At 40.8% G+C, this 16,300-nt stretch overlaps 1 protein-coding gene across 4 annotated transcripts in view; it reads left to right on the top strand.

Moving 5' to 3' along the window:
- The window catches only part of WDFY4 (WDFY family member 4), a 463,201-nt gene that overhangs the window by 350,229 nt on the left and 96,672 nt on the right, over positions 1 to 16,300 (top strand). For 3 of the 4 annotated variants that reach the window (XM_061634768.1, XM_061634767.1, XM_061634766.1), the window contains 3 exons: positions 12,261 to 12,297; positions 15,373 to 15,492; positions 15,655 to 15,772. In XM_061634768.1, the coding sequence (XP_061490752.1) occupies positions 12,261 to 12,297; positions 15,373 to 15,492; positions 15,655 to 15,772 (275 nt within the window). The remainder of the gene's footprint in view (positions 1 to 12,260; positions 12,298 to 15,372; positions 15,493 to 15,654; positions 15,773 to 16,300) is intronic. The other variant, XM_061634765.1, reaches the window with a different exon arrangement.

Below are 16,300 nucleotides of genomic sequence, written 5' to 3'. Positions count from 1 at the left end.
AAGTCAGCAGGACAGTCAAGGGAGAGAGAATGTGGGTTAACCTAAATTCCTGAAAGAACAGCATCCAGACAACAACTTTAATTAATGCTGGTTCAGGATTGGGACTGAGTTTCCCAAAATTGATTTTTTGAAGTTAGTAAATAATTTAAGCAGAAGCCTTAAACATGAAGCAGGCAGGGTAGTTTACAGTTCAGTGGTTATCATTATATACGGTGAAAAAGTGTTGGGTATTGTGTAAGCATGAATTAGTAAATACAGATTGTATTCTGCAATCATGGATGTGTTCTTGACTCTAACTGGAAATATCCCCTCCAAGGATTGTTAACGTACATGAAGGGGAGAGTGTTTTACCTTATTTCCAGACTGAAGCCCACTGGGTGACCTTGGGCCAGTCACTGCCTCTCAGCCTCATGAAAACCCTATTCATAGGGTCGCCATAAGTCGGGATCGACTTGAAGGCATTACATTTAAAGGGCAGGCACACCATCATGTGGGCAGGACCAATTGTGCAGTTCTTTACCATTCAATCATCAACTGAATCCTGACTAGGTAAACTTTGTGTAGGAGGACCAACCCAATTGGCCCCATCACACAGTGGTATTACAGCAGTGCCATGAGGTCAAACCAAGAAAAACAGCTCTTGCTTTTCTGGAGAACAAATTATGGCATTGGCTATCAGCGTTCTAGGCCCACATCCAAAATGTTGTGCATTCCTCAGTTTTCTTGTTTTTTTCTCCCATGTTTTATGACAAGATCTCCCCTCTTCTTTGTCTTTACTGCTCATGTATACAAAAAGCACAAGAGAGAGAAAGAGTACATATTTTAATTGTTGTAAACCGCCCAGAGAGCTTCAGCTATGGGGCGGTATATAAGTGTAATAAATAAATCAGTTAATAAATATTTTCCAGTTAGACCTCATTGCCCAAAGATGAGCAAAGGGGCATTTTTAAAGAGCTCTTTAATCCTGTTTTAATTTTTTGAAAGAAAACTATAATTGCTTTATTAAAAAATTGACCCACGTCTTGATATGCATATGCATGAAACTTCCTATATTTAGTGCTGCACCATATAAATATATAAATTAACAATGGGAGTCCTAGAGAGGAAACAAATTGGAGCCCTGAGACTCTAGGGGAATTCAGTTGAGCCCCTTTACATGTTAAAAGCATACATGAAGAGGTCATGGGGCCACATAGGTTAGCTCAGCTTCTTGCTGTTATTGCCTCCCCAGCTGTGCTCCACCAGCCATGTGTTCAGTGATCATGAATAGGCCCTATATATGAAACAATGTCCAAAAGTTCCAATGAACCAAAAGTTCTACATGGGAGGCAGTCCTCATTGGCCCAGGTGCTCATGTCATCTGGTTAGAAAATATACTCTAGTGCAGGGGTGGGGAACCTTTTGGGCCTTATCAGAATTGGCCTTGCAAGCCAAATTTGACTGGTGGGTGGGTGATTTGGCATTTTGAAGTCCTGAAGTTGGAACTTCGAAGCACTTAGCAGGTGTCATGGTGCCACTAAAACAAAGGGAAAAAATTCATTTTAGCAGGATTTTCAGTGCAAACCCGTTCCTGATGAGGAAAGATTAAACCTTAGAGAGGGATTAAATCCTAGTACCTGGTTTCTAAGCCTTCAGGGTTCTTTTCCTGCAACTGTGAAGGATAAAATTAGTTTTTAAAATGAATTTTATGCTACAACTTGTAATGATATCTCTGTTAAGCAGGTTTTCAAGTGTGGAAGAGGATATCTAAAATAGCAGTAATATGTATTGTCTGTTAATAAAGTGTCCCAGTTAAGATTTGTAACTTAATGTTTAGTTAAAAGAGACACAGCTATTCAGAAGAAACAAACTATAAAGGATCCTCACTTTATATACTAGTGCAGCTGTAGCCAACTTGATGCCTTCTGGATGTTGCTTCACTCCAACTCCCATCAGTTAGGACCAGTATTGCCAGTGTTCAGGGATGATAGGACTTGAAGTTCAACATCATCTGAATGTTACCATGTTGGAATTGCAAACCTGAAATCCTAATCTGAACAGCCCTAAACCTGGGTGCCTGCAATCTGTCTAGGAAGTCTAACTGGGACCCCTGCTTTTTAGAGTAGTAAAATGGGCAGTAAAATGGCAAATGCAATTCAGTGAAAACAAATGTAAAGTTATACATATGGGAACAAAAAATCTTAATTTCACATATACGCTCATGGGGTCTGAACTGGTGTTGACTGTGTGCACTAGCATGCACAGCCAATGAAGAATGGACTGTCTATTAGCTGATGTTACTCACCCATTGGAGTGATGTCAACTGATTGACAGATGGACATGGTTTTGAAAAAAATGGCCTTGTAGGCCAAATTGGAACTTCTGGCTGGCCAAGACTGGCCAGTTCTCCACTCCTGTCCTAGTGATTCAGCAAGAAGGAAGATTAAACAACAAAAAAGGAAGAAGCCAAGAAACATTCAAAAGTAAGCTTGCTGCAGCTTCCTTAAGCTATAAATACAAGCCTGTCAAGGAAATATATGAAAATATAAGTAACTGTGGAAGATGGGGTGATAGTTCTGTTAGCAACAACATTGCCAGCCAAAATAAAAATAATAATAAATTAATAATGCTATTGCATCATTTTCTGCATAGTGGAAGACGTTCTCCAACAGCCATCCATGTTCACTACACTTTGCAACATGAACAATTTGCAATGCTGCGGCTGCATCTGCCACCAGCTTCAATAGTTTTAAAGGCCTTCATTTTGGCTAAGTGAGAACTGACTATGTAAAAGTTCTCATTTCCCCCCAAAATCGCAATAAAGTATAACCAGCCTCACTTTGGCAATGCTGATCTCAAAGTCTTATCAGTCCAGCTCTTTGCCAAGAAAAGACTACAGTGAAGTTGAAAAACAGTACAAAGGAAGAAAAATCCTGGTGAAAGCTTGCATGTTTTATCTAGCCTTTAATCTAGAAAAAAAGTTTGAACTTTTCATGCCCTTTTAAATTCCTCACAGAATGCAGTTCTGTTCAGGAACCAGATACAAGTAAGCACTATGTCCTCTTTTACCCTGAAGGCTTGGATGATGGATTGAAAAATGAAGTCTCACGGTTTTGCCACTTAATAAGAAAAATGAATATATTAAAAATATGTGACAACATTGCCAGGAACATGTGGGAAAATGATCTGAACTATGTTTTTCCTAATATATGTTGGGAGTGTTAGGATGCAACTCAGCTTGCACTGAAGGCTGATGTTTCTGCATGAGGAAAGAGTAGGCAGAGAGAGGAACCGTCATGTTTCATAAAATCATAGAATCATAGAACTGTAGAGTTGCTCAATGCAGGAATCCAAATTAAAGCACATCCATCAAGTAGCTATCCAGCTGACTCTTGAATGTCTCTAGAGTTGAGAGCCCAACACTTCCCTAGGTAATTGGTGCCATTGTCATACCGCTCTAACAATTTAGAAGTTTTTCCTGATGTTCAGTCAAAATCTGGCTTCCTGAAACTCGGATCCATTATTTCGTGTCCTGCACTCTCGGATGATTGAGAAGATATCCTGGCCCTCCTCTGTGTGGCAACCTTTCAAGTGCTTGAAGAGTGCTATCATATCTCCCCTCGGTCTTCTTCAGGCTACACATGCCCAGTTCTTTCAGTCTCTCCTCATAGGGCTTGTTTCTAGTCCCCTGATCATCCTTGTTGCTTTCCTCTGAATCTGTTCCAGTTTGTCTACATCTTTTTAAAATGTGGTGTTCAGAACTGGACACAGTACTCAAGAAGAGGCCAAACCAGTACCGAATAGAGGAGAACTCATGCTTCATGCAATTTGGAAACTATATGTCTCTTAATGCAGCCTAAAATAGCATTTGCCCTTTTTTTTGCAGCCACATCACACTGTTGGCTGATATTCAGCTATACCTATACCTTTTCCTTCTAGCCTATGTTGATCTACGTTCCAGTACTAGACTGATGCTCTTAGGGTTGTTGACCTCACTTCCTAGTGTGATTGTATCCATGGTAAAGAGTGCTCTTTCAATGGGGATTCTGCTTCAGTTCAGCTTCTGCCAGCATTCAACTCCAATGTTAACAATATATTTGTCACATTTATGTTGTACTTGACTCTTCTGATTTCAAATTATGAGGATGAGCATTCATTTTTCAAATTGCCAATGATTTATTTATTTATTTATTTATTACATTCATATACCGCTCCATAGCTGAAGCTCTCTGGGCAGTTTACAGCAATTAAAAACAATAAAACAAATATACAAATTTTAAAACAAAAACACAATTTAAAAACACATGCTAAAAAACTGAACCCCTCAGATCTTTTATCAAATTGTCACTGATAAAAACAAAACAAAACCCCACAGTTGGAGAGGAGGGTGAGTAAGTTGAGGATAATGTCCATCAAAAGTGACTTAACAATGAACATACCATTTTGCTTCCAGGAAAGTATGGAGGATGATGTTTCACTAAAACATGTAGTTAAAAAATGCATTGCTATACATAACAGTGACTGAATGTAGTGTATGAGTTGGGGGTGAAAGGGGGGGCACTACAGGCTGCTAGCCCAGGGCCCCTAACATGGACCTTGATCTGGCCCTGCTTGCACCAGTACTTTGTTCTATGGCTGAAGTGCTGCCTGCTGTTATGAAACACGTCATGTTTTGAGGCAGAGCAGGTCAGGCTGCAGAACCAAGTCAGTCAGCAGCTTTACAAGGCTAGATAGGATCCTATTGGCTCTGCTGACATGGAAGCTACAGGACTGGGCTAGGGAACCTGTGGCCCTCCATGCACTGTTGTCCTGTCATCCCCTGCTAGGATGGACAGTGGTCAAGGATAGTGGGAATTGTACATATGGAGGTTCAACAGCCTGCTATAGTTAAACACACTAGCTATATCCAGTGGTGGCCCTACACAGCAGGAGATATCTTGCTGTGGGGAAGCTGCCAAGGTAGTGCAAGGAGGAAGGTATCCTGGGCCACCAGAGTCCTCACTTCAAGACTTCTGCCATCTTACATTTGACTGATATAGTGCCAATATTAGCTTTTTTGTTGTGAAAAGAACACTTACATTCTTAACATAAAACATGGATGCCTGTTGCAGAATGCCAAAAAGTTCTGCTTTTATTTTTAACAGAGCAAGTTCCAGACCTTCCCAGCTATGGAAAGAACTTTAACATTTGCAAACAACCCTGTCCATAAATTTCTTGTGGGCTCTTATGTAGAAGATTCATGTGTAAACAGACTGACTTTGCCACTCTGTTCAGTGAGACACTTTGGTGCAGTTGGTCCCCCAAAGAGGTTTACAAAATATTGTGTGTTTTATAAGATGCCGTCTTCTAGAGTCTTTAAATCTTTAAAGATATTCCAGTTTGCTTCTAACATACAATCATTACACGTATAATTGTAATACTTCTAATACAAGTACTGTAACTTAACATTTAAAACTTTTATTAAATTAGTCAGAGCAGTACTCCTTTTAAAAAAAGTCCTGACACGCAAAATAAGTCTCATAAGTATCATATATCTAAGGTCCTAATCTAATGTAGCCAAAAAAGCACTATTCACTGTGCACCAGAGAAAGGTATCAGCAGCTTTGATTCTGCAAATCACAAGATTTGCAGCACGAGAAGGAACAGTAAGAATGGGGGAGGGAAAAAAACCTCTCAGGGAAAGGGAAAGGCCAAAACCAACCAATGAGGGCTGAACATGCTTAGTGGCTACAGAATATTGGCAGATGGATTGGGGGGGGGGAGAATAGAAAACCAGGGGAGAAGGGAAATTGAATGGAGCATCCTGGAAGAAGGCATAGTTAAATGGCTAGGACATCTTGTTGCAGGTGCAACTTCTCTGTCGTTATTATCAAGAGAAGAGACGGCTCCCTCAAAACCTGCTCCACTTTATTACAAATATGGAAAGGTGCTTACTAACCAATGATACAACTACAGAGCTCTCCTTTCAACCTAAAGTTGAATAATCCACTTTTTAAAATTAGTCATCAACATATGTAGCTCTGTTATTGCAGTAGTTCCTTACACATCAACTCTAATAATTTTCTAGTATGTGATGAGCAAGGAGAGCAGAGACAAATCTCTCTAAATGTATTTTAACAAACCCAGAACTGTGCCTTGTATCTTCAAAAAGTACAAAACCTGTAAATCAAACAATTGCTGTTTTTGTGTCTAAAACTTGCAATACATAACCCATGAAGTTGCTGGGAAAATGCATACACATAGTTTATCTACAGTAATAAGATCAACTTTGTATTGACACTGTGGTGTAGTGTGCAGACTATTGGACTTTGACCAGAATTCAAATTGCTACTCAGCCACAAAGCATTTGGGCCAGTCGCTATCTCTTAGCCTAACATACCTCACAGGAATTTGTAATGATAGTCAGAGAAGAAGGGAGGACATGTATCCTACTCTGAGCTCCTTAGAGGAAGGAGGAGACAAATAAAAGAGAAAAAAGAGTCTGGATTTTAGCTTCAGTCCATCTAAAGTTGATTGTAACCAAGTCCCATTGAAACAAATGCAACATTAGTTGTGCAACTTGCATAAGCTCCATTATTTTCAAGGAACATGCAGCCTGATCCTATGTATATGTACTCAGAAGACTGAATAAGATAAATGTGGCATATGCCCAAGTAAGTGTACATAGCAGTATATAACCATATCTACGCAGAAGTACGTTCCATTGAATTCATTGTGACTTACTCCCAGGTAAATGGGGTTAGGATTGCAACGTTGTTCGACTAACCTTAGCTAGATTGGGGCCTCTGTCATTTTGCTCCAAGCCACAGATCTTCATGGGGTGCTTTGGAGGCTCAATGCAGAAGTATGTAAAAACAACAACAACAACACTGCAATTTATTCATGAAAGCTAGTTTCTGGGGATATATATTTTGGCCTTAGTAATATAGAGGCAAAAGAGAATGGAAGGCACTACCAAAAAAAAAAAGCAAATGATGAAGAGGGCATCAAGCTGGTGTTGGAAAACAATAATTTATTGTATAAACAATGCCCAATGTGTTTCAACTGTAGTTTTCCCTCAGGGGGATGAAAACAAATGGCATATATTTGAAAATGAATGCCAAGTGCTAAAATAAATAACAAATGCCCATCTTCAAACAGAAAGTATAAAGTGGGGTTTCTGATGAAGAAGGAACAAATGTGACCCCAGTTCTGAAGAGAGGGTAAAGGTGATCTTATTTAGTTTGGCAGGCTTCAGACAGAGTGGTCTCAAAGTACAAGGTAAATTATATTGTGAGCAAGAAGATCAGAAATGGAGAAGTCAAGTGCTGAGAGATGCTCCTTCCTCTGTCCCCATTGCCCTTTTTTACATGTGTCTACATGGATCCCAGTCATACTGGGGTGGGTAGGGACTAGGGAGCAACTCTCTACAGAAGTTAACACACGGGATGGTATGTATATGTGATAAATCCCCATCCATAGTTGAGATGCTTTTGTACTATACAGTACCTTTCTTATATGCTACAAGTGATTCACATAAGTCAACAGAATAATCTTTATGACAACTTTTTCAGTATTATTAATCCTGTTAACAAAATGTACATCCTCATCATGAAAGGTGCTGTGTGTATGGAGGCAAACTATAAATATTACAAGGACCCAAGGGCAGTGCAGAATCCTCCATGAGATTTTAAATCTGTGTTTGCCCTCTTATTTGAAATTCATTCAGTGGGGTAGGGGGAATAGCCAATTGGAGAGTCTGCATTTGAAGAAGGGAAACAGTGGGTTGGGAAAGGGACAAGTACTCCCTCCTTCTCTGCCATTTCTCCATCCAAATTGTGCCCTCCGAAGTGGCTATTTTTTTCCAAAAAGGAATGACAGGCTACAGTTTCCATGTAGGGTGGAATGTAGGTGCCATGCCTTTATTCACCTCTTAGACACTCAGATACTGCTTTTCCCTGTAAACAACACAATGACATTTGAGCCCCCCCCCCCAGTTTGGTCCTTCAGGAAAGGCTGAATCTCTTCCCTGCCTCTGGTGATCCCAACTATTGATCCGTTCTGAATTTTGTGTTTTGGTCACATGACAGTGCGATGGAAGGCTGAGAAGTGACTCTTACATATGTACATATATTAATGATACAGGAATGTAGCTGAGGGACTGTGATTTGTCTAAGGCAGGGATGGGACACCTGTGGCCTGTCAGATATTGTTGGGCCCCCTCCCCTCAATGAACATGCCCAATGGCCAAGGATGATCAGAGTTGTAGTCCAACAACATCTGGAGGGCCAGAGGTTGCTCATCCCCCAGGAGCAGAATAGCAGCTGGTGTAGTGGGCCAATGTTTTGTTGCTGCCTTCCTGACAGCGGCATTGCTGCTGCTTACGAGTTCAGTGACGGAGCATAGCAGGCTGGTTGGGATAGAATGATCTGTCAATTTCAGTTCTCTTAGTTTCTCATTTCTCTAATCTTAAATTCATTTCTTCATATTTCTGCAGCAATTTGTGATTTTTTTTTTTTAAATCCTCATGGAAATTCTTCAACATTTTAGTGCTAATTTATCCTAACAAATACATTTTTGGATGCAGTTTAGACTACGCATTTTTGCAAGCAATTTATCCTAATAGAATGCATTTTTGTATGTAATTTCACCAATATATTTATTTTATGCACACTTCCCCCAAATATGTGCATTTTTATAAACATTGGTTGGATAATTGCATTGCAATATTTGGATAATTGTGAATTTCAAAGTATGGCTGTGTTTCAGTTCTGATATTGTTTCTGAAAGTGTGAATTTGATAAAGTTGGCTTTAAATACAAACTGAATTGAATTTCTCACCCATCCCTACTGGTGGTGAGGTCGGCGCTGCATGGGCATCCTGTTGGGAGCACCAGATAGGCTTTTCTGGTGTGCTGATGCAGCCCCAACCTCACTTCTGCTCCGACATCATCCCGGAGATGGCGCTGCCAGGAGACCAGTGGTATGCTTCCTGCCTGGCCCTAAAGACAGCAAGTTTGCGGCTGAGCTTTGAACTGGTAATGTGTGTTGCTTCCAACATTATACCAGCACCATTAGTGCTTATGAAATGAAACTGCACAGTAGTGTGAATCAGACAGTGAGCTTGACATCTTCACTAAATGCATAATAAATGGCTTTGTTCATATCCACTATTCTGTCCTTCCCCCATTGCATATGCCCCCTTCATCCACCCCCCTTTCCCCCCTGAATTCTTTGAGTTCAAATAAATGCTCTCCAAGGTAGCTCATCCATTATTTGATTAATTTAAAGGAAAAAGTGGGCACATGGTTGTTAAACACTGGCCTGTTTGTGTGAAATTAACCATGTATTGTCTGTTGTCAAGCCAGTTCTCATGGTTATTCGCAAGATGCATGACCTGTGCAGTCAGGATCTAAAGTTCTGTGGGACCTTTGAGCAATCTGTTTGCATTCTAATGTAGAGAGCAGAGTCTTTAGTCTGTCAACTCCACAATAATATTGGATGCTCAGCTCTCACTTTCTCCCAAAGTTTTGGGAGCAGACTCATCTCTCATTTCGTTATTCGGGGAGAGGATTATAATCAGGACAGTGCTGGAGAGGTAAGGGTTAACCACCCTTCCCTGCATGCCACAGCATGATGAAAAGCACCACTGCCCTGCTATTAATAATAAAAACTAACCATGGGAGCACTTAAAGTGACCTTTTTCATGTTGCTTCTAGTCTGGCCCTTGATCGAGGGAGAAACACATCTTGCCCTGCAATTAGGAAACATACAACCAGCCTTTCCCAGCTCTCTTGATGGCTTTTCCTGCACTCCTCCTAGATAAAACTAAAGAGATGAATTCATTTGCTTTGATTTCTGCTAACAATCTGCTTTAAACTAAACAGAACCTGTATTTTATGAAGACTGCGACATGCAGGTTGTGTTTAGTTTAAAGCAGCGTGTTACTGGAAGGCAAAGCAATTGAATTAATCTCTTTAGTTTTATCTAGGAGGAAAGCAGAAAAAGCAGGACAGTCCCTCTTATACAACCATTAAAAAGAAAGGAGGGGGAAACAATCCTTTTATCAAACCCACACAAGATACTCTACACAGAGAATTCATGAAAAGGCATCATCAGAAAAGCTCTGAGACTTGTTACACTGCTCTAATGCAGGAGACTGCATTAGCAGCTGGCACCTGGGAGACTATGCAGACCACCGACTACCACTTTGCTTTGTCGGTTAGCAAGCCACTTTTTCCACTAATCTCCATTTAAACAACGGATCCTTTTGCTTGCCACTGTTTGGAATAACCAACCCTGGAATGCAAATAAAACTTTTCTCCTTTCAAGATTTTCATAGGTTCACAAATTCTAAAATTCTAGTTGGAATTTAAAATAATGGAGATCTGCTTTGGCAGAAGGTGACTTACCCTGTTTGTGTGATATTCTAGTCAGCTCTTGTGATGCCACCTGTGAAACTTTTGTTCCTAAGCAACAGGAAATTCCAAGCCCTTGGAGATCATTAGCATATGCCTGGTTTCCAACATGCAAGGTCAAAGGCAGCACAAAAGGCCCTAGCTGCACCTCCCATACCAGGAAAACTGGCAGTTCCTATTAGTAGACAGCACTCTCAGCTTGGAAATAGAACAGGGTTGTGAGGCTTTCTGGCTGATCACCTTATCTGGTAGATTTTTGCCAGAATCTGTAAAGGACAGATCAGACTGATTTGCAGGAGCCTCACAACATCTGTGAAATCACCCTGTGTCTAAGCCCAGCAACACAGCAGAATGCCTGGCAGGGAGAGCGGCTATCAAATGACTCATGCAGTCCAGAGCTGGGGGCATGGCCTGCTCTGCCATACAGCAGGGTGGAAAAGGTGGCACCGTGGCTGGTGGATTTATAAAGGTGGGAATTAGTATCTGAATAGTGCAGTAGCATTTTTTAAAGTATTGTTCCTAGCAGTGACGGCATTGGGGCTCTGCTTCAGGCAACAAAATGTCTTGGGCCAAATACTGGCTGTGGGCAAGGTGCGGGGGGAAGGATGGGGAGGTGTGAGCTTCAGTGTTTGTTTGGCTACATCTAAGCCTCTTGGAGAGGAAGCCTTATTCTCAAAATTATTTTTGTTACCCTGGGCATTCCATAAATTTGCCAACTGGCCAAGGGGAAACTACTAGGTCTGTAATAGCAACTTAATTTGCAGGAATTAGCAGGGGCAGCTTTTATACAATGTGGAGATTACTGTTAAAGGCCTAGTTCAGAGGCTATTTAAAAAGCTGAAAACCTTAGCCCCCACTGCTGCTTTAATGTTGTGCCCACAACTTGGCCCCTTTCTGTTCTACAGTTCTGTTGTCTCCAGTTCTAATTATGCTACAACATTTGTCTAAGGTTGTGGATAGTGGCTGTACCTTTAAGCATTTAATTGCAGAGAGCCATCGCGGTATAATGGATAAAACATTTGATCTAGAGTAGAGAAAGGAGACCTAGTTTCAAATCCCTGCTCAGCCATGAAACTCTACGGATGATCTTAGGCCAGCTATACTCTCTTTTTATCCCAATTTATCTCACACAGTTGTTATGAGTATAAAATAAGAATTGGGAAGATATCCTTCAATCCTGACCTCTTTGGAGGAAAAAATGTATTAATTAATATGAGTTAAACACTATACTTATTTGGGGGTTGTCAGGCTTTGCCTCTATGTTCCACTTTTGCCTCCTCTTCATCCTGAAAAAAATGTCCAGCTGGGAGAGGAAAATGCTTACTCACCAACAGGCCGGCAGATGCAATGAAGTGGTAGCATCAGCCAGGCCCTGGGCTTTCCTGCTGAGCCCCTGGCCACTTCCCTGTGTTGGAATATTGTGTTATATAACCTGTCCTACATTCCTCCATTAGCCTGCTGCGGCAGGTTTGGTGGAAAACACAGTCCCATCCTCAGTGTGGAAGCAAAATGAAACAGCCAGTTCAGTCAGTTTCTGCACATGGAATGGGGTGCCATATCTTGTCCCTTGTGTCTGTGCCTTGGGCTGGCCCTGCTCACCAACAAAGGTAACTACTGCAATACTGGAGCTGGGTTGTCTTCTTGCTCCCATGCTGAACTTTCTTATGAAAGAAAGATCCTTGGACCTTAGAACCAATGTTGTCAGCCCACTAATGGTTCTCCCCACTTATGGTCATATCCGACTTAATGGGAAGTGGGATATAAATGTAAATAAATAAGCTTGTTGACATCAGCATCATCTGTTGCCTTTACCCCTACTCTGTTGTCGCAGGAGAGACTCATAATCTTTGTTTTCCTTTTCCTTCTTTTATTTTTTTGCACAAGTACTAGAAAAGAGAAAACCATGCTCTTGAAGTGGCAGGTAAGAGATACAAACCTATGATTGGCTTTTTTCTTTTGAAATCCAGTGTTAGCCAGGTTGGCATGAAAGTCAGCTTGTTTCCTGGTACATAGGAGTGAACAAAGCAAGGGTGTTTGGGAGCAAAGATCCCTGGACATAATGGCTTTAGGTGTTCTCAGTGAGATAAACTTGTGTTTGAGTGGTATGATTTGGCTCTTCCAAACACAAAAATGCACACAGAACACATATATCACAGAGTTTTGAGCCTAGTTTTACCTTTGATATTATAGTTTTATATGCGCCAGTTTATTTATTTATCTGATCCTAACTATGCATCCATGAACAGAAGACCTCCTTCTGTTACAAATGGGTTCAACATCTAGCAGAGGGAGAGACAATTTTCACTAATTCACTCTGTTGCGGCTCCAGATGATCCTCCAACCCTCCAGAGCAAATTTTGTGGGGACACAAGGGGCTGCAAGGGAAGGGGGAGTTAGTGAAAGTAACCTCTGTCCATCTTTCCACTGGTGAGATTGCCTTTGAGCAGAACTGCTTAATGGATATTCTCAAGGCAGCACTTGGTTGACATCCTCCCCCCAGTACTGCAGTCTCAGTTGTATCCCCTTGCTGTTATCATCTATTATATATTTTGGAAAATCGTATGCTGCTGTTGTTATTTTTAGAATTTATATCCCACCCTTCCTCCTGAAGGATCCCAGGGCAGCAGAACATCATGCCAAATTTTGCATGATGGTTCCTGAAATCAAGGAAGTTTTCGTCTGTTTGAATACAATTGGACGCAATTTTGATAAAGATGGAACCTTTTGAAACGGCATTGTTTTAAAAACTGCACAATTTATTTTGTTTCTTAGAATTCGTGAGTCATGCCAGAAATGAGGTTGCTAGTTGTTGCTGCTGTTGTTTTTGTTGTAGTAATTGTTAAACAAACCACAGAAGATCCTCATCACAGATCTAGTAGAGCAAGTCCAATCAGTATTTGCTTGCTTTGAACTCTGCTGAGGATGTAGGGGGTATAGTTTCTTGTTGCTACCATCTGTACAGGATAAAAGTCCCTTGTCTTTTCTGACTTCATTACTAGATTCCTTAGTGCCTATGTCAGGGATAGCCAATGTGATGCTTTTCAGAGTTGTTGGAATGTCAGCATGGCCAGTGGTTACGAGTGTTGTTTACGAGTGTTGTGAGCAACATATGGAAGGCACCAAGTTAGCAAGTGATGATAATGAAACAACTGCATTGAATGTGCTGCAGTGCCTCTTTCTTAGCAGATTTTGCTTTCATACCCTAAAAAGGGGTTAAGAAGAGTATTTAGTTCACCAGTCACCTATTATTGTAAATCAGTAGCACAGAGAGACAGGTACTTATAGTTAGGAGTGGATGCAAGTCAGCTCTGGTAAGGAGCGCACAAAGTGACTTGCTGACATAAATCTAATATAATGTATGTCGTGATCCACTGCCATAAGGCATTGATTTGGAGATGGCCTGTAGCTCTATGATGAGTAGAAGGTCTCCGTTTTAATCCCTGACATCTCTAGTTAACAGTAGTACTAGACAGGACATTTGGTTGAAACCTTGGAAAGCTGTTGGAATAGATGGTACTGGGTTAGATGGACCAGTGGTCTGACCTGGAAGGAAGCTTCATATATGGACAGAAAGTAACATTTTAGCTAGCCCTGCATTTATAGAGCTTTGCCCACCTGGCACGTGATCTCTGTCCTAACAACAGTACAGACTCACCTAGTCACCTAAAAACATTTTAATGATCACAGGTAACCAGACAAGTGGCTAACTGAAAGTCTGAGCATGTACACAAGTGGGCTGATGTGATTTCAGTGGGCAGACCTATGAAATGTAAAAGCAATTTAACTGTTTTTGGTTAAAAAAGAAATGCCCTTGGGTAAAGCACTTGAAAATATTGGTCTTTTATTATTTCATTGGAATAGATAAAAAGCACAGAAAAGGGCCAAGCAAAATGGTCAGAGGTTGGAGTACCTTCCAAATGAGGAATAGCTAAAGCGTTTGAAACTTTTTAGTTTAGGGAAAAAAAGCAAGTAGGAGAGAACACAATAAACTTCTTTCAAATTATGTACAGAGTAGTGGATGGAGATACATTTTTGCCCTCTCTCATAACACTAGGAATTCAGAGTTCTCCAGTGAAATTGCTTGGCGGTAGATTCAAAATAAAAAAGAAAATACCTAAAGGAAATCAAACCTAACAGCTAACTTGAAAAGCACAAACAACGTTGGGATAAATAATATTTAACAAAAGCAAAACTCCAAGTTATACAAACAAATACTTAAGAATACTTCAGAAGCACATTTTATTTTAATAAAGATTTTAATTTTAATAAAGATTAAAAACAAACAACCTATAAGCCTGTCCAAAATAAACATCTACAGATTACTACGTTCAAAACAGAAAGGAAGTTACTCTTGAAGGAAGTTACTCATATGATTTACTTAGGCAACTCAATATGAGTTGCTTCCTTCATAACACATATTCAGGTATAAACTGATCACCATATATATTTTGACTGTTTCCATCTTCCTCAGTAGTTTCAGGACAGAAGCAATAACTGACTTAGGGAATTCACTTCCAGGAGATGTCCTGATGACCACTAGCTTAAGTGTTATTTTTAGTGTTTAGGGAAATTAATGGAGGTGAATTGGTCTGTCAGTGGCTGCTAGCTACAATAGCTATATTCAGAGGCGGTATGCCACTGAATTCTGGGTGGTGGGAATGAATTTTTGCCTTTTTTTGCCCTGCCTGAGGGCTTTCCAGAGACATCTCATGGGCAACTCTTGAAAATCAGATACAGGACTAGGTGGATGCCTGGTCTGAGCCAGTAGGGCTCTTCTTATGAACTACTTTGCCCAGCCTGACAAGGTGAGAGATCCAGGGAACACAGTTTGTGATCTCTGTCAGGCAGGCACTCTTTCCAAGAAGGAGCTATATTCAGAAACTAACAAGCAGCCATTCTTGCTAGCAATTGGTACATTCATTCTGTGAGAGAATGTAGTTATTACTGGAGATTTTCTATGGATGGGTCAGTAATCTTTGTTTCTATGACATGGCAGAGAAGAGAAATCAGCAACTTTGATTATCTCATGTACCTAAACACTCTGGCTGGACGTACCTACAGCGATCTTATGCAGTACCCAGTATTCCCGTGGGTCCTTGCTGACTATCACTCCCAGGTGAGCCATCTCTGTTGAGCCTCTCATTCTTTCATAGGTAGACTGTCATAATGAGAAAGGTATTTTCTGTGTATTACTGTTGGGCTTCTCTGTTAGAGATTAGAGTTGCCATCTCACTGAATTTGCCTATATGAGAAAGATCACTTTGTGTTTGCGTTCCAGACTCTGGACCTTACTAATCGCAGTGCCTTTCGTGACTTCTCAAAGCCCATGGGGGCACAGACTGCAGAGAGAGAAAAGAAATTTATCCAGCGCTATGAAGAAGTAGAGGAGAGTGAAGGTATGTGTCCCATCTCTGCTACCATTGCTGTGGTTGCTTGGATTCCATATCTTATTGACAAAGCCAAGGAGCTGTCCAGTAGGATTAGGAACTGGTCTATAGCAAGGTTATGGGTGCAGCAAGGGAACTGTCTAACCAAGGAGTTGAGCAGAACTATGAGCTGGGTTAATGTGGTATTTCACCAGCAACAACCAGGCAGCAAATGAAGGATGTAGTACCTGGCCTTGTAACCACCACCCCTTCCTAAAGCATCAGTATGGCCCTGATGTGAAGTACACTTTGAATAATGGTTTCTCTTCTTCTTTATTTAAATGTATTTATTTCTGAAATTTATACTACTTACTCTATTTATATCTCCCCCTTCCTCCCAAAGTAACCCAGGACAGCATTCTACCCTTGACTAGGTAGAAGGCATTGTCAAGCTCACATAAGTGACAAAATACAAGTGGAAGGTCTTTGGGTGTTATGTGCTCAGACTTGTCACCATCTCTGCTCCTGGGGAGCTGGTGTGATTATAAAGGGCTAGGA

This window comes from Rhineura floridana, chromosome 7 (assembly GCF_030035675.1).
Source record: "Rhineura floridana isolate rRhiFlo1 chromosome 7, rRhiFlo1.hap2, whole genome shotgun sequence".
Lineage (NCBI taxonomy): Eukaryota > Metazoa > Chordata > Lepidosauria > Squamata > Rhineuridae > Rhineura > Rhineura floridana.
Note: the sequence above shows the minus strand (reverse complement) of the source record. Positions and strands in the feature narration are given on the sequence as shown.